General features: G+C 40.9%; 1 protein-coding gene across 2 annotated transcripts in view; it reads right to left on the bottom strand.

The window, feature by feature from the left end:
* zfpm2a (zinc finger protein, FOG family member 2a) overlaps positions 1-25051 on the bottom strand; it is a 112124-nt gene that overhangs the window by 68637 nt on the left and 18436 nt on the right. For both annotated transcript variants that reach the window (XM_072394874.1, XM_072394875.1), the window contains exons 2-3: positions 13173-13331; positions 6141-6242 (exon numbers count right to left, since the gene is read on the bottom strand). In XM_072394874.1, coding sequence (XP_072250975.1) covers positions 6141-6242; positions 13173-13331 — 261 coding nt within the window. The remainder of the gene's footprint in view (positions 1-6140; positions 6243-13172; positions 13332-25051) is intronic.

Genomic DNA, 25051 nt, shown 5'->3' with positions numbered 1-25051 from the left:
GATCAGTGACTAAATTTGCATCAAGGCGATGCAGCACAGGAGTACAGTGATTTGTCTAATCTCTTGTTGCATATTTCATCATGCACCAGTGTGTGTGGTGGTGGTGGTGGTGGTGGTGGGGGGGGGGGGGGGGGGGGGGGGGGATTTCTCGGCACACAGGTGATGCATACGGTGTAAAGCCTTCATCGACAATCTCTTAAGAAACAAATGTATTTGGAAAAAGGCAGACAATGTTTACACTTAGCACTTTGATTGCAATTTAATTGTACAGCACCCAGGGCCCAGAACTCACAGAGAAGCTGATGATGGACTTTCATCATGAGTATCAGCAATCACAGTGTCATTCATGTTTTGTGAGACTTGTCAGAAGACTTTGAATAAACCCCTGGAGGAATGAGATAAAACCTTCCTTTTCTGCGGAGGAATTGCCATGATGCACGTCCAAATTTCTTGATTACAAGACGACGGAGGGGGGGACCTTGAATGAAAGCCTGTGTTGAAAGTTTTCAGTTTGCTGATATAACAGTCAAGTGTGTCTATAAGTCTACTTAAAACGCTTAGGTATCAGCGGAGACAGCTGCGACACCCTCGTCTTATGATTCTGTCAAGACAGTATGCTATCAAACCTTTCATAACGTTCCCAAGCTACATTTCCGGTGACAAAAGCTTTGCGAAAGCCTCCTGAAGGATTCATCTATATCCTAATATTTCCAATCCAATTTAACTGGAGCAGCCTGAGTGGTCTGAGCACTAGTTTACCAATCTTTGCTTTCCAAGACTCTGTGTGCTGAAGGCTTGAGGGGTTCAATCAATAGCGCTTTGATCTCGGCTGGAACCATAATTATTTAACATTGTTACAAGGATTTCTCTAATCCATCCTACCATTAAATCCCTTTTACACCCTCATCTTCTGCAGCCTAATCTGCATCTGGGTGCTCCGTTTGTCTCTCTCCCCCATTTTGGCTCACCCCTCCTTCCTTGACGACACCCTGACTTAATAATGAACTTGAGCGTCGCGTTAGAAAATTTCTTGTTTACTGAGCTCACGCTGACAGCTGAACTGTCTTCATATGGACTGTTGCTTTGCAAAATTATGAAAGTTTTGTACTTACTTTACATTTATGGAGTTTTCACTTTCTGTCTGTCAGGGCAACTAAAGTGTTGATTATAATTAAAGCTAATCACTGACTTGTCTGGATAAAGACTGATATACCTCCTTCAATTTAGTGTTGAAGTTTCTTTTGATGAACTAATGGAATGTTGAAGTTCAGGTGACTGATGCCCAAAAGGTTTAATTCCATCTGTTTATTTTGGTGACCACTTTGACTCCCAACATAAAGGGCCCACTGTCCTTTTTGCAAATATTTGCATGTCTGTGTTTCAGCATGATATAAATAGCAGCATGGGCAACTGCAAACATTTGTTGAGGCACCTGCCACAGTATCATGGCCATCTGGTCCTCCAATTCTCCTAGCATGACATATGTGCATTAAACCTGAAATGGTTATTGTTTCTTTTTTTTTCTTTGGAGAATGGAAGAAGACTGATTAGCCACAGACCCTTCTGGGTTGGCTGGAGTCAAAAATGAGACTCAAGACTTTTTACATCTGAGTGAAGCTGCGTTTTCAGCATGTGCATGTTTGATATCTTGAAAGGGGAAATAGGTTGATGAGTGGGTATTTTTGTGTGTGTATATATATATATATGTGTGTGTGTGTGTGTATGGGGTTGAGGAGGTGGGTTGCTCGTGCTCCATCTGATTGTCAGGTAAATTCAGATGGCCACTCCCTCATATGACCCCTGCCTCACCCTGGCTGGGGCCCAGCTGGCTTCAGGAACTAAGCAGACTGGGCCATGCCGGCCGTCAGGGACAGCCAAAAGATGAGATTTGTGTACAAGGTGATCATATATCTTCTGTTGCTACTTTGTCCCACATTACTTCCATCTGCACCTCTTTTTTTGGTGTGCCTTAATTTTAATGTATAATATATGATGAGCAGACATCATTTTTAGCAGTAGAAAAAAAGAAAAATTCAACAAAACACTGGTAAACTGTATCACTATAATGAAATGAAAAACACTTGCATGTTATTTTTCAGACTGCCTCTGAGTTAGAAAGCCATCGTGGCAACCTAGTAATGGACTTCCATAAAAAAGCTAGTCAGACTCAAAGCTGCATTGCCTGAGATATCCTGGCTTTTAATGTTAGGTCAAGTCCCCCAAACACTGGCATCAAAACCAGTGGCATCTTTTACTACAGCCTATACGCCTGGAAAATGGCCATGCCTTTCAAACTCCATGCTCCCAGTTTGTAACACAGGCTTTTTGATTAAAATGTGTCTTCTATTGCCCTGACGACATCAACAGGGTTATTTTTTTCAGACTTTGGAGGCCTGTTCCAGAGCCACGGAATATATTCTAAACCTGTTTTGACAAACTGCATAGTGCTCAGTGTGACATTAGAATAACTGTTGTGGGCAACTCAATAGGCAGGCTAAAAAGTTACCATTGAATGTTTTTGCAAACCACAGATAATTGTGATCTCAGTGTTTCTGAACCCCTGAGACATTCACAAGGTGTCCTTTGGTATTAGTGTCATGATACAGCAGCCATAGCAATATTTGTTGAAGCCAGAAAAAATATCCCAGTGCAACCCATAACATGCTACTCACTAAAAAAAGACAAAGTCCAATGTAAGACCTTTTACTTATTTTCCCTTATAGTGGTTCAGCTAGCTTGTAAGTACCAAGACAGAGGCCCAAATTGGTTCGATTTATGTTTCAACAAAACCAATTAATTGTAGACACCAAACCTATTTAGATTTAGGAAAAGGATCCTAGTTAAGCTTAAAACACAGCCATACATAAGCTATACATGTTCGTGTCAAATTGCCAGTATATGACAACATGAAATACTATGTATTTGTGGTTTGTCAAATACAAACTTGCCCCTTAAAAAAAATAAGTATGAGAATGTAGTCTCATGGCATTTGTAAACCGTCACAAAGACAATGTTTATTAGTTATAATGAAGGTTGGAGGGTATGGCTTGCATCACTATTATGAGGGAGATATCTTAAATTCAACCCAGAGCTTTTCACACTATAATTATCCTGTTTACTTTTGCTTTCATGCATTGTTTGGTTAAGTTTAAGTAACCAAAACATATGATGAGTTTTAAACAACAAAAATACTTGGTTAAGGTATGGAAAACATCATGGCTTGCTTGCACAAGACTCCAACTCTTTTTCTAGTGAAATTCATTGCATTCAAAGTCATGCCGGATATCGTGAAAACAATATGCAATTTGTGTGCAATTGCAGGTATACAATCATTTTCCCTTTGTACCTGCTTTATGACCTACCATGAGACTAAGCTTCAATAGCAGACATGAAATTGATGGATTGTCCCTTTATTCATTTCCCACTCTGCAAATGTCAAAGACAAATTTGATAGTGTATTGTTGCATCATTCTTCTGCCAAAAAATTGTTGTAAATTCTAAATGAGTCAGAAACACTGAATAAACCTGATCTTAAAGCACATCACCTGCATACTTTATTCATTTGTACACACTGTATTACAGTAGTCTTTGAAACTTATGCTAAATCAGTCAGTCACTAAATGTGACAAATCTCATCATTAGAGGTGGAAAAACCACGAGAGGGCTTGGATTTGAGCTCTTTCTACAGTTATGCAGTAAATCAGTTTCTATTCTTGATAAAGTCAAGTCATTAATGAATACACATGAAACATAGAGTTCTTTTACAGACTAGACATGTTTAGTCAAAATGGCAGTGGTCACAATTACAGGATTCCTAATGAACCCTGGAGTTTAATGATTTTCATATGGGGGTGTGGTTTACACGAACAAGCATTGAGATAAGGCTGAGAACAAGTTCATTAGCACTGTTAGCTAGCTAACACGCACCATTCCCAATTAGCCTGGAGGAGAGTAAGTGGGAAAGAATAAGAGAGATTGAGTCAGATTCCTATCGCCGCTAGTCTCTGAAAGTGAACAGAATAGCACAACATGCAATCTCTTAAATCAGCCACTGATTGTGAAACATCCGTGACGAGAAATGAACACGAGACAGAAGATCAGTGTGCAGATTTGCTTAAGGACATACTTGCAGAGACGAGGGGAGAGAAAGGGAACTCACTGGGTGTTCCACATCAGAGACCTAGCACTCTGAACAACAGAGAAGAGCAAGCTATCAGATTAATAGTGAGTCATTCTAGATGGTTCTCTGCTGTTCCGCACAGAAAGACAATCAGAGAACAAGAGGCAATCGTGGACAGCACTTGACATGACTTACTAAAGTGGAGATGAAATGCAGGGACAAAAAAAAAGTTCAATTACAGGATGTAGATTGTAAAGGCTTTTGTTGTTATTCAGCAAAAGGGAAACGGAATGGAGGTGCTTCAATAGACCCACCAAAGCAGGTGGGCATGTTCTGAGTCAGCCCACCTCATTAAATGGCTTCGCTCTCTTTTTGTAACGGCCATTACACAACCCATTGAGATGCACATGCAGAGTGATTAAAAATTATCTGTTGGTGATCATAATCACTGCTTCTTAAACTTAAGCCAAAGAATAACAAAGAACTTTTGAATGCTGAACTATCTGAACATTTACAAAGAGATTAAAGGGTAGACAGTCTCAAACTAAATAAATTTGCTTTTAATCGCTTCGAACAGGAAGTCATGTCATTTCAACTGTGTGTATCTGATTGTCTGATTCCCCCCTTTATTCAAATTATAACATGGCCATCTGACTTTTCCAGCACAATGGGAAAAATTAAAAAGGGAAATGACCTTTCGTGGCCGCCATGATGAGAGAGTGAATGGCATTATTATGCGCCAAGATTAATTTTATGCCCACTCTCTGCTGCCCATTGAGAAAACACAGTACGAGCATGAATGCCCCAGTGTAAGTCACTATTGAATTGGTTGCTATATCATACAGGTGTCAAAAAACTAGGTGGTGAGGTAGTAACAAGGTAACAGCAAACTGATAATCTGACTGCTAAGCAAACATGCTACACATTCAAAAACACCTTTCGTGCACTCAGATGCTAAGTGCCATTTTTCGGTTTGGAATAAATGTGATAATTTACATCCACTCCTGTTGTGGAGTAAAAGTCATCAAGCAACATGTCTCAAACTCCTTTGCAGTTCAGCTATCATCACTATTTACTTCCATAAAACTCGAGTCTTCCCTCTCTCTCTCCCATCTGCTTGTCCAGCAGTGTGTTTTGAGCCCCTAATTCTCATTCTAATAGTTAAGTGGAAGGGGCAAGCATAATTACAGTCAGTCATACATCCAGTCATGCTACATCCATCCCTGCCTTTCAGAGCAGTAATTTTAAGCTCAGCATATTCTCGCCCAAAAGGGCTTTTTTTCCCTGCATGTGATGCCTTCTTTTTGTCATGGCCCCCATAGTTCTGAGCTGACCCCCTCAGCCCTGTCTCCTGACTGATCACAGTGATGGTTTATTACTGTCGTACCAGCGCTCTTATCTTTAGCCAGCAATGCTCATTTCCTTCCTCAGATTTAAATGCAAATGTGAAATTTAATGATAAATGCATTATCTGATAGGTGCGATAACACTGATTCACTGTCAGTATAAAATACACACCCCGGGGGGCTTTGAGCTAGCAAGCACAACTTGCCCAAATCCACTTTTTTCTCCTGTTCTCTCTTTCCTTTTTACCCCCTTTTTTTACAGACTCGTGTACCTGCAATAAATTCTTGAGGTCATTTTATGCATTAAAAGGAATAATATTTTGTGAGTTCAGCAGTGTGTGCAGGCTATTGCTGAGCAGTTATTTCTATGCAGCTATCTTGTTCAAAGTATTATCCATCTCTTTGAGGAAGTTACTTCAACAAATTCTTCAAAATCCACATCTACATTGTATTATGTGATTCATTAGGTTATTATTGTTAGCAGAATGGCAGCTTTAAATACATTGAAAGTAACTTCTTATAAGGCGTGTCATCTTTTTAATAATTTTTTCAGTCTTCAGCTAACAGTTAATACTTTTCCTCAAATTAAACAACATGCATTGCAGTTAAGCAACAACTTAACCAAATGACACGTAAAGTCTCTTTTCTAAAGGCTAAATAAAGGTATCTCTTACTTGGACCATCCCACTCCTCCGGCCCCACAGCAGCATGCCTGCTCTTCTCGCCTTGACCTTCCATCTCAGCATCTCCTGCTTCTCGGTTGCCATCTTCCTCTCCTGCAAGGCAGAAAAACATTAAGTCCAACAAAGCACAAAAGACAAAGTGAGGTGCACTCCAAATTTTATGTTCAGACACCTAATTCAATTAAGCGCTGCATTATAGACTCTGTTCACCTTTGGAAATATAGATTCTAATGGACTTTGGATTGTGTCCCAGGAAACATCATTGAGTTTTATAACTATTTCCTGTAATATTTGAGCCATTGTGTTGTCGTGTATGTAAAGCTTTGTATGAGCACATTTGCAGTGAGCTCACCAGGCCCAGCTGCACACTTTTGTGTAAAAGGAGTTCCCATGAGGACTTGCAGGGACAGGAAGAAGCCCCATGGAACAGGAAGGAAAGCAATGTGTGGGAGAGAGGTGGCTATTTATTACTGTTTGATCTATTGTGGAGCGAGCTAGAATGTGTGTTATAGGATGTAGTGCTGATTTACAGTCTTGGGGCTCACACAGACCATGCTATGGGATATTTGGGTATCTCTCTCCAGGATGTAAGTGCTTAAAGACCTAGTTAAACAGACTCCTTCTCAGTGTGTGCAGCAGGAACACTGACGGGAGAGCTTGTTGAGCATTCTTTGATGCACTTACTGTAAACCAAAATCTTTTTTTGCATGTCTACAGTAAGCACAGTTTACACTTAAAGTTTATAGGCACATAAATCAGTGCTTAGTAGGTGCCCCTAGTGTGGTGTTCTAAATAAATCCAATGTGGTTGACACAGTGGCTGCACAGTGTGTCTCCAAACTCAGGCAAGTAAAGCAAACCTGCTTGGGGCAAGTAGTGTTGGTTGATGGTTTGAAGAGGAACATTTCTCTCACTTTTGTCATCACATCTTTTCCATTCCTTTGATGTTTAAAACCCAATAGTGAACGGTCAAGGACAGGCCAGGATTACCACGATGGATTATTACACTTCATACAGTCTACAAGGAAGAAAAAAGGGAAGGATATGCAGATTTACATGTGAATATATATTAGGACAGCAAAGACAATATATTGTTGGGATCTGGCTCATACAGAGCATAATAAAATCAGACTAGTCACCAAAGATGATGTTGTTGCTCTTTGATTGTTAACCATATCTGTATCTGATTTTCACCCCAACAGCTTCCATAAAAAAACATTTCAGGGTCTTAGTTATCTCACTTTCTGTGACAACTGCCACGGGACACACACCACTTCACTCCTGTGCTGTCCATCTTCACTTAGGTTAATCTCCAGATCAAGCACACACACCACGCTTATTTAGCTTTTTTTCCGACATGGCTCACTTCAAAGAAGGCAGCACATATTGCCAAAAGGATGTCAGCTTTCTGCCTCACACTAAAATAGGAGATGCATATAAGAGAAAAGTGATACTGAAGGGAAGTCTTCAGATATGTCCTACTTACAGTACATGAGGTCATTATGACCCAGTTTTGCTTATGCAAGTGTCTGCTTGGGCTGGCAATTTCCCCCTACTCCTTTTCCTTTCCAGTATATTATCAAGGAGCCCACTCAACTAAATTCCCCCACTATTTATTGTTGGGCCTAGAGAACCTCTTTAGCATACTAGGCTTGTATTATAACGGGGATAACAAAGGCATGTATCAACAGTTCCTTCCAATGGAGCGGAGTTTAAAAAAAAGCTGCCGAGATAACATTAAAGGCACTACCTTGATCTCAGGCGAACATGTTAAGCCCTGTAACGAAACGTATTGGAAGTGTTTAATTACAGCCCGGGAAATGAAGCTACAAGATGATTCCTTAATTAAGCAGTGATTAAGGATTTTCTGCCTTCTATCTAACACAGTTTGCAGTGCATTTTCAACACAATCACCCAGGCAACCTCACAGGGAACAATGTCACAGGGCTTTGATGAAGTTTCCTGCAAAAATGTCACTGGGAAAAAGCAAAGCAGTGGAAGAAGTGCTGGAGCAGCACCCCTTTGCTTACCGTCTAGTTTAATACAATGCGCAATACAGAGAAATGTGGAGACCCATTTTAATAATTTGAAATGACCCAGGAATTTTGATCTATTTGATATGGGAACTGATTGATTGAGGTGCCCTATTTCATTTTCAGAGGTCCACTCTAAGTAATAGAGACTCTGCCTTTTTTCATCATTTGAAATAAAACCCTCTGCAGTCTTATCAAATGAGACAGATTGTCAATGATCATTCTCTACATTATCGACTAGATCGTAATTTACATCTTGCTTAGGTTCCTTTGCCTGTGTGTTCAAATGAATATATATAAGTCTGAGTGAGAACAGACTGAAGATAGCAGAAGAGATGGGGAGGGCTGTTGAGGTGAGGCAGCCTGCTGGGTTCAGGGTTGGCGGGCATGCAAGAGGAGCCAGTGAGCTGTTAAAATCAGCCCTATCGCTGCTCTATCAAAGGACAGCTCTCTAGCCAACTCGCAGTTACACGCAGTGTGCCACACATTCAGGTCAATAAGCTTATAGGCGATTTACACAAACAATTCCTCGAGCAAGGTAGCAACAAAGTCATATTGGCTTTTTCTCTCCCTTTTAGCATTGTCTCTACTAAGAAAGCCCTTGAAAATGTCAATCTCTTATGTGCGACTTTAAGAAGCCCAGAGCACTTTAATCCTGACCACTGACTCTGATGACTGGTTGAAAATTCTACAAAAATGGAGTGTAAGTAGTATTTGTATGGGCTTCTGCAGTTCTATTTGCTACTAAATTCTAGGCTCGATGACTTTAGCCCACTGTCACTTTTCTAAATCCATCACTGCCTTGCTGGTACTGCAGCTTGACAGTGATTTTCAGAATATGAGGGGTGTTGCCTGCTGTCCCCCCAGCAGTCGTAGTGCTAGTCAGCTGATATTGAATATTTGGATGTCGATGTAGATTGTTCTGCAACAGATGAAGTCAGTTCTCGGAAGCAACCCTTTTCACCAAAGTCAAGCATAGCTGTAAGAGTTCTGAGCTGTCTGAAAAATAGGTTTGAATTGCATGCAATTTGTGGCAGGCACAGCACTCCAACAGAGGGAAGCTATTAGTGGAATGCCTTGCCACTGTCTCTTTAAATGCCAATAAATTCCCATCATTACAGAATCTGGCAGTTTTCCTCCCTGTCTGCAGCCTGGGTCTTTATCTCACTCTGCCTCAGTCTCTGAGCATGTAGATCTGGCCCAGTTAGATTGTCATACTTAACAAACATTAATGATTAATTTCCTCCACTGAGTCAAATGGGGCTAAAGGGATGACTCGATTCATCTTATCGCACAAAAAATTAACATTTCTTCATATTCTCCAGCATCAACTGTGCATTAAAATTCCACATTTACCATTCTGTGCACTGGCAGCTGTGGTGGAAAAGCCAAGGAGATCTTCCTCCTGTTTTGCTGGAGATTCTGATTACTTGTGTTACACAAAGGCTAATTAATTCAGTGACTCTCTCCTTGCCACTGTATGTCTCAAACTGAAAATTCCCCACTGTGAAGATATTTGAAGGGTCAAGGCGGGGTTTTTTTCATTTGCTTTGTCAAGTCCTGGGTATGCAGCGCTTGCTTTCAATCCTCACTTCCACTGAGACACAATGTTTTTGTCACACGGTATTTTCTATAATTTGAAAAGAACAGTGCAAAAGACTGAACATTCTCACATTTAGTTGTGCTTGATTAATTCAATACATAAAAATCCATAACAAGATAATCAAGCCGTTTGAGCAGTAAAAAAAAATCATGTAACATCCCAAAAAATGCTTTTTTTACACCGAAGAAATAAGACAGATGAAATGACATGTAAATTTACTGTCAGAGCTTAGAAAGAAAGCCATTTGTCATCAGACGAGACTTGGAACGCTCAAAGGGAACAGCTTGTGGCAACACCCTGTGCTGAACTTCACAGATAGCCAACAATAAAAGAGGGGGTAAAACAGCAAGGTGAAATTTCACAATTTCAGTAAAAAAAGATGCCACTAAAAGAAGTATCTTTCTCACAATTATGGAGCCAGGTGTGGCAGTAGAGAATAAATCTTTGCTGTGGAGTCAGTGTCTTCATCTATGTGTTCTTCACAAGAAAAACTTCATAAAAATTTAACTGAGAAGTTATTTGGGGTAAGATTCTTGTTTAACCACAAAGGAGAGGCAAGGTTATTTCCTTAGATGTGTCTTTTTTTCTCACTGAGCTTTTTAAAAGGTCAGACCTCGTCTAAATTGCCATAGACATTGATTCTCTAACATGTTGATTCTCTACAGGATGCAGCTTTTCACTTCCCTACTTGTTTCAGAGTCATTATTTTGAGTGTAACAGACAAGGCACTGTACATATCTTCAGTGGTGAATGAATAGTTTAAGCCTCACTAATTTTGGGTTGTGATAATCAAAAGTGACGGTACATTAAGGACAGTTTCACCAGTAAGAAACCACAGAATGAAGTAATAAATTTAGTTGTCCAATAAAGGTGGTGCAGTTCTTAACTTTCAAATTTAGTAGCGCTGAAGTGAAAAACATACTAGTTGCCTTTAATTATAAACACTCCTGTTAGGTTTTCTTGTGAATAAGTGCTGAATTCAATAATAAATGAATATATAATAAATGAGATCGCTCCTATTGTAATATGAGTCCTATGCAACCGACAATCAGGCAAAGCAACAGGCCAATACTTTGTTTTCAACGGCCACAACACAGAAGGCTTATTAGCCACTGATCTGACTCAGGGGTTTGTGCCATTTTGGAAAAATAAACAAAGGTTCAGGATTGATAGGAATGCCAATAGCATCTTATAAACTAAATCAAAGAAAGCAGCTAAAATCAGGTGAGAGCCATGACACAATTAACTAAACAGGTTATAGAGCCAAATTTAGAAGTTCCTCAGCCTCAGACCAAGATGGGACATCAAGGTGCTCCATACACTTATCTGAGGAGTCCCTTTTCTGCAAGGCTAAGGCAAATGGCTGAGTCTTTGGTGGCATTCAACTTCTTGACCTTTGCGCCTTTAAGCGGCTTTGCTACTTCACCGCACTCTGATCAAAGTTAATAAGTGCTTCATATGTTAATGAAAATTGGTACTCCTCTTTGTGTTCCTACAGCTTTTTAATACCTATTATAGACTGAAACTTTTAATGGAGGTTTTAGGTCCCCCTGACAAGCCCATTTCAGAGAGTGACTACACAGATACAAGGCTAAGCTAAAACCAGAGAGTCACTGCTCAGTGGAGGAACCTTACACGGGAGACCTTATTCTCTGGGAAGCAGCAGAAGATAAAGGCCATGGGATGAGTGGCTGCTTTAAAACCCACGTTCAAGTCCGCACAGGGCTAATTACAGCATGCCATCACATTTGAGAGGGTTTAGTTAATCAAGGGGGGCTCTCTTTTTCCTCCTATAGTCGAGGAATAACACACTTAAACCATTTAATGCCGCTAGGATTGCGTCTTGTTTAATTCACAGCAGTTTTATATAAGTGGGGTAAATTTAAGCCACTATGACATTAGTTTTAAACAGATCTAATTGAGGAAGGGATCATGAGGAAAAAGGCTACACCTGAAGATTGCAGAGAATTTGCCACATGGAAAAAAGAAATGTGGATAGAACATCATTTGGGTCTTAGGAGGCAATGAGAGACTTAGAAACTGTAAGCTTAGATAGAAAAGTAATATAAAAAATCTGACTACTAAGGCTTGTGTGTGACAAGAAACAGATTACCAGTGGCCACAAAAAGTAGTATTTGACGTTTGGGATTGCTACATCGTGTTGACTTTATTCATAAACATGGAAAAGAGATTTGAGCCCCAGTTCCTCATATGGTTTTATCAAAAACAAAGTGAGTATCAAAATAGCTGTGACAAGGTTCTTTGAAGATTTTCAGAAGTTGTACTTTTCTTTTTGCCTTAACCATTATGTACAGCAACCATCTATTTCATAGCTGCTGGGTTATTAGAGGACCATGCATTGTACTTTGAAGTTTTAGTAAGGATACATTACAAAGTAGACAAAGGGTAAAACAACTGAGACTTGCTGGTAATTGCAATTTCTGAACAATTGCGCCGTTCAACTTTTACTGAAGAACAAAAGGAAAGCGTTATTGATATGATTACTGGGGCATAGCCTACCTGGAACATGAAAGATTAATTTTTTTCTTGAATAATGTAATCCCACGAGGCACATCAGTTTAGAAGTGTGAAGAAATAATTCTAAACAAATTTCCCTTTGAAAGGAGAAAGAGGAGGCAGACATTCAAAGCAATGGTTCTTCATTAAAAAGTCAAATTTATGGCATCCGTGTGCCAGTAGGAGTGGGGACACCTGGGGTAGCGAAAGCCACGCGACCGGAGGGTAGGAAGAGGTGGGTGGGGGTGGAAGCGTCAGGGGGGAGCGAGGTGGGACAAGTCTGTCATCTTCACACTGTAACCTGAAGCAGACCACAAATTAGCTCCTGTGATGGCAAGGTGTGACTGAAATGAAACAAACATACAAAGAGGCAATCTAATTGAATTGGAGTTCAAAGAAGACTGGAGCGCATTTGGCGATGCTAAGGCGCTTTATAGTGCTGGACCTCCGAGCAGTAGCAGGTGCTGCTGAGTGTTCTGAGCTTCTGCGCTGGCTCAAACGAGAGTGCTTCGCTCTCCAGTGCATTGGTGTACCACAGCACACCTTCACAGCACTATCACAGAGGGAGAGCCAGTGTTGCCCATGCCATCTTCCTCTCAGATCAAACCACTGCTCTTGGGTGGATTGCTGGGATCAAATATCAAACTAGATGGCTTCAACTTAAGGCAGCGATGCAGGAGAAATTCTCAAACAGATAGAAGCTCTGCCAGGTTTGCTTCGAACATGATGAAGAATTTTATTTGATGTAATTGGCAGGAGTTCATCATTTTTAATACTTGGCACCAATTTGGCTAAAGATATTGTCTCATAATAGGTAATAATAGGAAACACCGGGATACAGTGCTTGCGGAAACTTCCAGAGTTCCCTCACCTTTGTTGCAGAAGTATTCCATGTCTTCACAGCTCATGTTCTCAGTCTCAAACTCGGCCGGGAAGTTCTCCTCCACCGAGAACTCATCTTTGGCCAAGAGCTCGTTTTCCTCAGAGATACATTCTTCCTCTTCCTCCTCCAGGCCATCCTCCAGAGGACCTGAGGAAATGCACACACATTCATACACAGACACAAGCATACATACACAGGAGGGAGATGTTCAGCAGTTTCATCACATCCTTCAGGCTTTCAAAAATAAAAATCTCTGTTTCTATGAGAGACAATGCTACAAACTCAGATGCAGTTCTGAACAGAGCATTGTTTACACTCTCTATTAATGTTCGTCTTTGCAGCTGAGGCATAGATAAAGTCACGTCAACTAACATATTATTTAACAACAACATTTTAAAAAGTCCTTCCATTATATTTCCAGAAAAAGCCCTCTGTGATTGTATGTTTCTGAAAAACAAGTTGACATGCAGCCAGGGTGAGTGTTAATCCGACTACCTGCAAAACAAAACCTCACACAGAGGAAAAGGAGGGCAAAAAAGAGAAAGCAAGATCCTTTCCAGACTTTTCATACAGACATCAGCATGGGAGGAGGAAAGAAAATACTTTTATTAATTTGTTAGCCTTATCACAGGGTACAATGTTGATTTTCCATTTACATTCCATGCCTCCGGGTAATACACCAGTGCAATCTTAAAGGAGACACTTTTCCGTGTGATTAATTTTCCCCCCTCTGTGCAATATTATTTCTTTAAATCTAAATGATTTCAGAGTTTTGCTTGTAGCTGTACATCTCTTTTGGTATTTGCATATTACCATTTTTGCTTCAATCAAGGGTGCTGATGGAATTACTGTACAGCTACCTGAATTGTATTAGTTCTGAAAAACATCTCACCCAGCATTTGAATGTTATTAAGATAATGTGCATCTTGCACACCCCTCTGTCTCACCAAAACATGTCTGCAATATCTCCACAGAAATTAACATAGCAAAGAAATAGCGAAACACTTTGCGTTTAGGCTTAGTTTCTACAGGGAAATAAAGCACAAGACATAAGCAGGAACCCTGCATCAATTTCAAGAAAAAAAATCCCTCTAAAACTTTATCTAAAGCGAATAATCATATAAAAAATGGTGCTTTCCTTGTCAGTTACATAGGGATGCTGTGTCTGTTTCAGCTTGTCACACTTGAGCTATGTTGCAGCCTCTTCTGCATCATTCTGGAGCTCAAACAGAGCACACTTATATCCTCTCCACACCTTTCAGTCTGTTTGTTCTATTGTAGCAGAAGCGAACCCCTCGGCTTTAATAAAGCAATAATTCAGCTCAGAAAGTGGGCTGGTGTGCCTCTCCTGTTTCTCTTTCTTCCCACACAGAGCCTCATAAAAGACCCCCCCGATGTCCACAAACTGCTTGCTCTTTTCATTAGTCTTATAAATTACTCCTTTGTAGAAGCCAACATCTGCAGGAGCCCCGGACATGAAAAGAATTAGCACACAGATCTCTAATAGACACCACGGAGGCCGAGTGCTGCTTTTAAATTAGGATACAGTTTTATGATCTTATCTGATGCCTTCTGCTGATTCGCAGAGGAGTGAAGTGAGGCGTGAAGTGACTCGATGAGTCTACCATCGCTTAAGATGATACTGAGAGATAAATATCGCAGTATCAAGGGGAGACTGTATGACTGGCGTTAAAAGCTCCTGCCAAGGCAAATAAAGACAGTGTGAAAGAAAGCGGGGAAATACATTTCTATACACACCGTCTGCACACATTCCATTACACAGCTGAATGAGAACCGCGTGTACAACTAAATGATTCTTCCTCTGTTGCTAGCAAATACAGCAGCACTATTGCACCACAGAAAATAGACCTACAGTGTTGTGTGATAATAAGGGGTAAAGGGAGATTTAAGATAAACTTCATGGTCAATAAGACACAAAGATTAGGCAGATAAGATGAGATAGAATTGAGGTTTAATAGACTCCGAATAAGGGCATCTCACTTCCCCACTCTAACAGATAGTAACTAAATGGAGCATTTTCAAACTGATAGAGATACCGTGGGCCTTACTGAATATGGAAAAATGAAATATTCCAGCCAGTCAGAGACATTAAAGGATGCCTGATGGCTACTTCTTGAGGACCACGTCGATTACTAAAGTTTGTTCGCATTCTCACATGTTTAGTTTATTATACAGTATTCATTGCATGGAGAGACCTGAAATTATTTCAGAGACAGCAATGATAAGAATAATGACTTTCTAAACGACTAGCACCACACTCCTAACTCATTTTCTGATAGTGGCGTTCCTGCTATATTTAGTTGTGTACTGTTTAAAATCCTGTCACATTCACTGTGTGACCCACGCTTGTCGGTGCATTTCTATAGGGTCTGCTGACAAACTGGGCCAGAGGAATGTCTGCAGATTCTGCCTCTTATCAAGCCTCCTCTGGAGTTCAGATGGCCAACGACACCGCGGAGAGAGCGTCTGCATTTGACTTCGCCGCAGAACACAACACAGCGTGTTTCCAGTGAGGCGCTCATTATAACAGACATAAATTTGAAGTTTGAAGTACAGATCCAAGGATTCACATGGTGCATACGTTTACATTTTACACAGGCCAATTTGAAGACATATTTTTGAAAACGCCAAAAAAATTAGTGTTGTACTGATTAGCCAACCAACTCCATTTTAGCAAGTGACTGATCAAAACTATATCATTTATGCACAGAAAAAGGTAAAATGTTTATTGTAGTCAATCTCTCGAATGTCACAATTTCCTGTTTTATATTCACTTCAGTTGAATTGGGGTTTTGGACATTCAATTAGATAATATATGCAATTTAAATAGGTTGCCATGTCTTCTCAGGGCTTTAGATGAGCATTTCTCACAAACCATCACTGAACTGGTTGTCTATACAGGTATAAGCTGGAGGGGTCAAGAAGACTTTGCTTAATTTCAGAGGGGACACAGTCTTTAAGAAAGACTCGAGCAAATAATTAATAAGTTTGGCATGAAAAATAATCCCCAGAATAATTAGTAACTGCTGTCCTACAATAATTATCTGAAACCTTAAGTGTGACAGCTTTGCAGTTCAGTCTTTCCAGTGCTAATTCATCTGTTTTGCTCTCTAAAGAGAGGTTTGCTTTACCCAAATTATCCTCAAAGATGAGTGATAGATGTTATAGGAACTGCACTCTCTCTAAACTTCCTCTCAATCAGGGTTAGTGTCCAGGTCCCTGCACCCCGGCAGCCCTGTCATCCACACCGTCCACCCTCAGTTGTATCATCCACATTCATCAAACTCTTCCTCTGTCGACAACAGAGAGAAGTATCAGCCCTGCTCAAACAGTCATGCAGCAGGAGCAGCCAATGCTAATAGAGACATTGGTAGCTGAATGCAGGCTTGATCACAGAGGCTCTTTTGTTCATGGCATGGCCTCTGTCTGATAGGGATCGGTCATAGGGACTGGAGCTCCAGAGAGGGATATGGTAATGCCCCCACTGAGTCTATAAAATGGGGTGATACTCTGAGACCACATGATGGACAGAGGATTAATGAGTCACAGAAGAAGGTGAGCAGGGAAGAAAGGAGTGCAGACAGAGGTGTAGGAATAAGAATGTCTTTCAGGAAAATACTCTGCACCATAGTCTGTGGACTAAAACAGAAAACAAAAAAAAAAAAAAAAACACGGATGTGCCAACCTTACCTCAAAAGCTCACACTTAAGAAAAGAAGAGCTCTAAGGAAATATGGAAATATGTGTGTATGTGCAAAACTGCATGAGTGACTGCTAATTTCATGGCATGCTTTTTCAACTGTCCGCAATGTGGGGAGCTTGTGGCCAGGCTGTGATAGCGATACCTCACATTATCAGCAGGCTGTGTGATGTGTGGATCACAAACCCAGCCTCCTCTATAGCTCCCTAATTAGAGGTGAGGTAATTGAATCTGACAGAACAAAGCAGCAGATCTCTATAAGCATGGAAATCATTTTTGCACCCACCTATACAGTTTTTCTTCCAAACGGTCCATTGAAAATGTGTCCAAGCTGGCCTGGGGATAAAACGTAGCACCTGAGACTATACATGAATGTATAATGCAGCCCTAAAATCCAACAGGGCCACACAGCTCAACCCCTGCCAACTTCGCTTGTCGTGACTCACCCTTTGAGCCAACACTGATATTGGGCTTTCCTCATTTATAGGTTTAGACACAAAAACTTTTGTTGGGGGGGGGGTATGAACTTTGTCTTGTGTTGCTGGAAACTCTGCGCTCTGAGGCAGGTAGCTTTAGAAAACAAATTCATATGCTGGAGCTGGAGGAAAAACAATAGACAAACATTGAAAGTGAGAGAACCGAGAAAACATTTTCATTTCATCTTGTGAGAAGGTTGCGAGAGAAGAGAAAGAGAAGGAGGAGAAATTGTTGAGAGGCAAGTAGTGACTGGAAGCCACACTCTCCTCAGCTCTAATGACCTTTGGGAAGCAGAGGGCTCCCTCAGCCTTGGAAGAGACTTCGTGTATATGTTACAGGGCTCAAGCTTCTAATTTAATCTTTGATCACTGTAATGAAATAGATACCATTTATGCAACTCTTAATAGCTTAATATGCTACAGGAACCCTCAAAGGAATGTTTAATTTCATATATCTTTTTCACACAGCATAAATGCTACAAAAAAAGAGCCTTTTCCAAGTTGTACACTCTGTGATCAAAATAAATGTGGAGCTAATGCCGTAACACAAGTCAAAAGTGAATTACCATTTGTATATTGTCTGTGAATCGCTGCTTGTGTTTAAATGTGTGTTTGTGTGTGTGCTGGGAGGAGCGTGGAGCAGCTTGACTGGAGACTGATGTGTTCTCAGAGTTGCAGTCTGTGACCAAGAATAAGCAATGGTATTGTTTAACTTGATTTTCCGGTTGCTAAGCAATGTAATTCTCTTGATTAGAAATGGCTGCCTTCCTAAATTCGGGCACTTACAATCAACAGTCAACAAACTGCTTCAAAACTCAGCACCGATGCTCATCTGGAAACTGTAGTGAAAACGCAGAGGAGGGGGTTGAATAAATGTGTTCACATACTTGTTAAGACAACACACACCCTTCCCTGAGGCTGCAGCGCAATAGATGACACAACATTTTAAAGCAACGTGATGAAATCAGGCATTTGGCCCACTAAATTCACATTAATTTGTAACTCAGCTTTGTGTGCCATGACTGAGATGCTCCCATTGGATAAAAAGTATCTATGTGTATACATTCATCTTGACAGCTTGTAAAAACTCCACATGCAGGAAATTCCACTCAGATTTCTCAAAAATACTGTTAACATAATTCTAGTCGAGTGTCTTATTCCAATCAGACCCAACTTTGGATCTCAGCATGTTTGCAGAGTTGCTAAGTTCTGTGTTGTTGCGCCCGGCGTTTCTGTCTGGACTGTAAGGGGAATAACATGTTCTTACTTCTTTATCCAATGAATTTGAATTGGAATGGCATGAAAACATGCTGGCATTTGACTATGCCATTAAAATGCTGGAGGCACCTCTGAGCATGCCCGAGGGCTTCAGCAGATGCCAGCCAGTCTCTCTGTGGAGTTAGCTGGGTCCTGCTTCACTCCACTGACTTTTCTCGCCTCTCCAGAGTTTCCAGAAAGATACAAACATTTCCAAGTGGACACTGGTACGACGTCAAGTCCATTAAAGTCACAAAGCTTGTCCTCCAAGTAATATGGGCTTAGTTAATGCATGTGTTGCTGTGTGACATTTGCTTTGTGGGTGCGATGATGGGATTAAAATGCTGTCTAAATGGACAGTACGCCATCCTGTTGCACACTCTTCTCTTCTGGCTGAGTGATTTATTTGTGTCATTCTGTTACTTATAAGGAAAAATAAGTTAACCATTTGCCCGAACACTGGAGGTGACAGCTGAAACAAAGCAGGTAAAATATGTGTGGTCTTAATTACTGGTTTATAAGCAAGCTTTTCACTACAACGTTCACTTTTAATGAAGCCATTGAGTGAGGCTCCTCCAGGGAGCTATCATGGTTAAGTGGGGGCATCCATCTTCAGCCACTGGCTCGTTTGCAGATGAGTGGAGGCTCTGTCTACAGCACGCTCACCTCATATTGGCTCACTTTATCTCCACTAAGTAAAGTCTGTTGGAAGGTGCTAACAGTGGCAAGAAAATACTTTTCTCTAGTAGCTCTGATGAGGCTTGTGGAGTTTTTACATTCTACAGAGGCACCAAGCACTTAACTGTGTCTTAAGTGCTTATTAAGATGCTGGAGTTTAACCTAAAAAGCATAACATTCATCACATTCACTGGCCTGTAAGCCTGTCGGGACTGAAATCATTGTATCGGAAATGCTAAAATTGCTCCTGCAACAATTAGCTTTTAGTCAAGAATAATTGCAAAGAATTTAAAGCGGTGCCTTTTGAATAAGAAAACTGATTACTGTATCAAATAATGTAGATAAAACAATATTTCTCCATCAAGGAATTTCTATGAAATGGATATATCTAAGATGTCAGTTTCATTCCAGTACCATGAGGGATGGGTGGGTGGGGGGATTCCTTTAGCAATAAATTCTTCATTAATTCAATTCTAATTTGCCTCTGGTTCCTATTTCTACTATTGATAGTTCCACTTCTTAATACCACGGATAAGGAGAAGAAAATCATTGCAATAATTCAGTTGAGACTGTGAGCAGCAGATAGGATCTAAATATTACCAATGCCAAAAGAAGTGTGAAGTCTGATGAACATTTCAAAAGAACAATTCTTTATGGATCAGCTAAATCTTTTCCACTTTTTAATTAAAAGTAAAGAAAATAGAAGTTAATTATCCTGTAAAGATTAGCTGGTGGGCATCTTTCTGTAAATTAGTTCTAATTAAAAGGAAATTGTCAAATGACATTCAAAGCACTGTCCTTTAAAACACAGACTGAGATGGGCTTTTTCTCCCCCTCCTCCAGCCTACCCCCTGCCTCCCCTCTAATTCTTGATCTGGCCATGTGAAGCTTCTTGCTGGACAATTAGGATTCTGTAAATGCACACACACACACACACACACACACTACACACTCTCCTCCAGTATATGGATAAATACTGTTGCATCAATGAACACTTAGTGGTTGCTGGAGATAAATACTCCTCATTAATAAATGTTCTGACTGTCTTGGATTTACACTTAAACTGTCCCACTGCATGAGGCGGATATGGGATTCTTGCAATTTGATCAAATGAACAGATATGTTATGTTTCCTGTTAATCTAAGCGATGGATCATGACCTAACAGGTACTGATTTTGTGTGATTTCATATACTTTCATTGTCGGAATAAGTTTTTCTAAAAAACAAAAACTGTTTGACTTAAAAGAAAACCAGCACAGACTTGGTAACATTAAGTGAATGTAAAATATTTTATCTATTAGTATTCCTTCAGATGTGTAATCTTTATAGCTGCAGTGAACACTGATTTTTTTTGGTTATTGTCCTAACTAGCTGATTGGTTTTTGATCCATGAAATGTAAACATTTTTTAAAAGAAACGCCCATCCAAACTTCCATGAGTTCAACATGAAACCTTGGCATGGTCTGTTTTGTGAAATCAACAGTCCAAACCTAAAATATGCTTAACATGATATAATATAAGACAGGCAAAGACATCAAATCCTCTCCTTTGAGAATTCTTTTTCCCATTTTTGATTCTCAAAGAAGATACATTGATTTTCTGTTGATGTACACCACTGATAATCCTGTAAACCTTCATGAATGAAACTCCAGTTTGCATGATTCTTCTCTGCTACCAAAATAAAATATCACAAACATGTGAACAGACACTATAGTTAACCAAACCCCCGTTATTTTCACTTCACAAATAAATGATGAATCAGTTTCCTGGGGTAAGTATGTACTGTAGCTTTCATCCAATTTCATGTGGATTTCATCATTCGTTGTCTGGGCTGTGCTGTTGCTCCCATCCACTCCCATTGTATCAAACCAGATTCCAGCAGCACACCCTGACAGCAGAGGGAAGAAAACAGCTCTGAAGCCCCTCCATCTGCTGTAGCTAATGATGATGCTCTCCCTGGCCTGGAGCAGAACTGTGTGAGGGAGATTTACACCCATAATACCCCTGAGGCGCTGGAGCTCCGTGGTGCTCCAAAAACACCGTCACTCCATCACTTTCTATATGATAGCTGGCAGAGCAGGTAACAATGGACCAGCAACAATGTCTTTTTGTATTACTGACAAGTGCCTTATTTGGTTGACATAACCTGCTACTGTGTGCGAGAGGTGGCACTGAGCACATAGGAAAATGGATGACAGCTACACCACTGACATTGTGCTTTTGCAACAATCACACCAGACTATGTTTTTAAAAAAATACCAAGCTGGGTGCAGTGACTGCAGGAGAGGTGGCTGTCTGTGGTTACTCTATTATCAATGTTTATAAGTTGTAATTGCTCCTCAGTCTGGGAGCTTTAGAACCGCTGTAAAGCTCTGTGTGGGACTAGCCTTGACATCTATCTCCTAAAACAAGTGAGTTAAATGGTGAGAGGCAGAAAGAACGACTGTGTGCAAGCCCGTGTGTGTGTGTGTGTGTCAGAGATTGAGGCAAGGGGAGATGTAGAGAGCTCCTCTGGGATTGAGTGTTCACACACAGTAAATGGAAGTGGCACAGCTCTGACCTTTGAGCCGCAGCATACGAGTAAAGTGAAGGCACTGTCAAAATATTGCTTCAGAAATGACAATCCACCTCGCTAGTCCCAAGTCTTGACATGGCAGGCAAGTGGAGAGCCGTAACCTGCTGATCCCGACATTACAAATGAGGGGATTATCATGACAACAAACTGCAGCTAGACACACTGCATACCCTAAAGATATTCTGGCGCTGCCCTTTATCATCAGCAAAGTCTCACTCAGATAGCCAGAGATGACACTGAGAGCATAGGCCCAAAATCGAGAGGAATACAAGTCGTCACGTGTCAAGATCCCAAAAAATTATTTTCCACTGAACAAGTTCCTCCTCCTAACAGTATCAACTTTACCGTTCTGATATTACACTTTCAATTTCTGAACTTTGGGATTTGGCAGTAGAAAAGCCTATTCGCGTCTTCATTTACACCCATGTAATACTCAAGTCCACAGAGAATAACTCACTCGTAAAGAATACCAAAATATCACAAGCAAATTACTAGTGCTCTGAGAGGAAGCTTGGGAGGAACAAAGACAGGCAGCCATAATTATATCTTGGCGTGTATAGCATGTCAATGGGCCACCTTCGTTCTGGAGGGCATTCCCCTGGGCCCCTCAGGCATCAAAATGATGTCCAAATTATTTTGTGCTCTATTGCAACATGGTGCGATTATCATATCTACTGGTGTTGCATTATGACAACATTGATGTTTACACCTGTCTCTGTGAGAAGGCAACGTTTACACTCTGTAATTTAGCAAATGTACAGTATGCATATGAGCTTGTTGGCAGGGATTTAAATTAGGTCAGAAATGGAATACATCAATAGCAACCCATATGTGCATCTTTCTTTTTCTTTTTTCTCCCTCCCCTCCCCTACCTTCTTTGCTCAGAAGCTTGGCGATGAAGCAGCTTGACGACTGCAGAAGTGTGATATGTGCAAATCACATTTGCAGATGAGCTTGAAACTCCCTTTTAATATTCAGATATCAGACATCCCGCACTGAGAAGCCCGCTAAGACGCGATCCGGGGGAGAGAAGCAAGATCCGCGTCATTAAGGGAATCGTTAGAGGCTCGGTTTACATTTTACATATTTCACAAAAATGTACAACCAAGTAAAAACATCACCAGTTATCTGTGATAACAATGCAAATTTTTGTCAGAGAGCACATGAAGATTCTGTCAAAATCCAAAGTCGCTCAGGTCTTTCTTTTCTTTTTTTCTATTTTTTTTCCTTCTCTGGCTTAACACCCTCAGCTTATTGGCGCTTTGATTTCTTTCATATTTTTTCCCTGAGAAGTCACACACAGGCTTGTGGAGTCAAAGAGGCTGAAAGGTATGTTTGCCACGAGGCACGGGAACACGTGTCCCCATAGCTTGCCAATAGCTCATCAAACACGCAGGCCTGTGGATGGATGCTAGCCCGGCTGGCATTTAGGATGTCTAAACAGCAACCGCTCTGCCACCAAACTACCACTGACTCCTATTCGATTGCTTCAGTCAGACGCACAAAGAATATCCTTGTTTCCTGACGATTTTCTACAGAAAAAAAATGCACCTCGATGACAACACACCACAATAGGAATTCAATTTTTTTCCTTCTACGTGCCCCTTTGTGGTGTGCATTAGAACCCTACCAACAATGTCGCTCCTTTACAGGCTCAACTTTCTGACAGAATGTGTCCCCTGCAATTTCCCCCAACCTCCTTCATTTCCCCATGTCTTAGCCCTGTGCCAAATTTGTCCCTGTGCCATTTTAATTACAGCCAAGGCAATCTTTATGGTGGTATTCTGCGAGAACACCAATCTGCAAAAAAGGTGATAAGTAGAACCGCCACCCAGCTTTGGTATCAGTAATAAACAGACACTTAATTGAATAATTTGACCTAAGAGGCTGATCCTGGGAAATAGCATGCTGGAAAAATTATTTTGAATATTGAAGACAGTTCAGTGTTTTGCATGATGCCTGCAGTAGAGAACACACAGTGGATTTGGCTGGTTGCCCGACAACTCGCCAATGTGGGCCATGGTGAGTCTTTACGGAACAGATAAGTGAGCCTTTGGTATCCTGCAAGCACTCAGATGTATATGTGTATGTGTGTGTGTGTGTGTGTGTGTGTGTGTGTGTGTGTGTGTGTGTGTGTGGTGGTGGTGGTGGTGGTGGTTGAAGTGTTGGGGCGGGGGCATGTAGTAGAGTTGACACATGTATGCATGAGTCTGTGTGCAGGCGTGTGGGTGCATGTGTCCGATATGCGTGTGGGGAATGAGTGAAGTGTGCCCACTCGAGGTCTGTCTCCAGCTAAAGCAGCCACATGGGCACATCCCCATGTGTATTTTTGCCCCAAACACACAGGCACACATGAAGACACATATAAAGACACACACACACAGCAGCATTCTGCAGAGCCTTAGAGACAATGACTCGCGGCACCTTCCTGTTTAAGGATAGCTGTCAGAGGATGATGGCTCCGATTCAACACTGCAGCAGGTTTGCACAGAGCTCCCTGATAAAACGGAAAGAAGCAAAAGCCTCCAGTCTCCCTCACTGTGTCTCTCCCACCTCTCTCTGTGTGTGTCTCTGTCTTTCTCTCCCTCTCTCCATCCCTCTCCCTCCACAGTTCAACACTGATTTGACTGCTAGCATAATTTTGCAGAGGAGACTATTTGCAGATGCAGCAGAGTTATCAATCCGAACAGACACACAATCCGGGTCCAATGTCACTTCTCCTCATTATGTTAATGGTTAATACATGCAAATGAAAACATTCCGGCAATTTGATTTCTTTGAAGATAGTTTGCATATTGTCTTAGCCATAATGATGGTACACTTTCTCCCCAGCTTCGATTTATGCAAGGCTAGTTAGTTCATTTTTATCAGCTCTGAGTTCATTTCTAGGGCTACTGGAATGTGATTTCCCCTTCCCCTCACTATTTAGCTAATTAGGATTCAGGTACCATAAGCAGATTTTTCACGCTATTGGTGTTTTTCTTAATTAAGAAACAAATGAATTCTCCCCAGCAAAATAGATGGAACAACGGGATAGGGTGCCAGGGGCCAGATGCAGCGCTTCTTAATTAGAAGTCACTCCATTGTCTGAGGTTTTTTAATGAAGCCCCAATCTAAATGGATATCAAAAAAGCTTCTAGTGAAGAAAAAAACACACACAC

Source organism: Leuresthes tenuis, unplaced genomic scaffold (genome assembly GCF_036924035.1).
Source record: "Leuresthes tenuis unplaced genomic scaffold, fLeuTen1.0.hap1 SCAF_10, whole genome shotgun sequence".
In the NCBI taxonomy this organism is placed as follows: Eukaryota; Metazoa; Chordata; class Actinopteri; order Atheriniformes; family Atherinopsidae; genus Leuresthes; species Leuresthes tenuis.
This window is presented reverse-complemented; position numbering and strand designations above follow the sequence as displayed.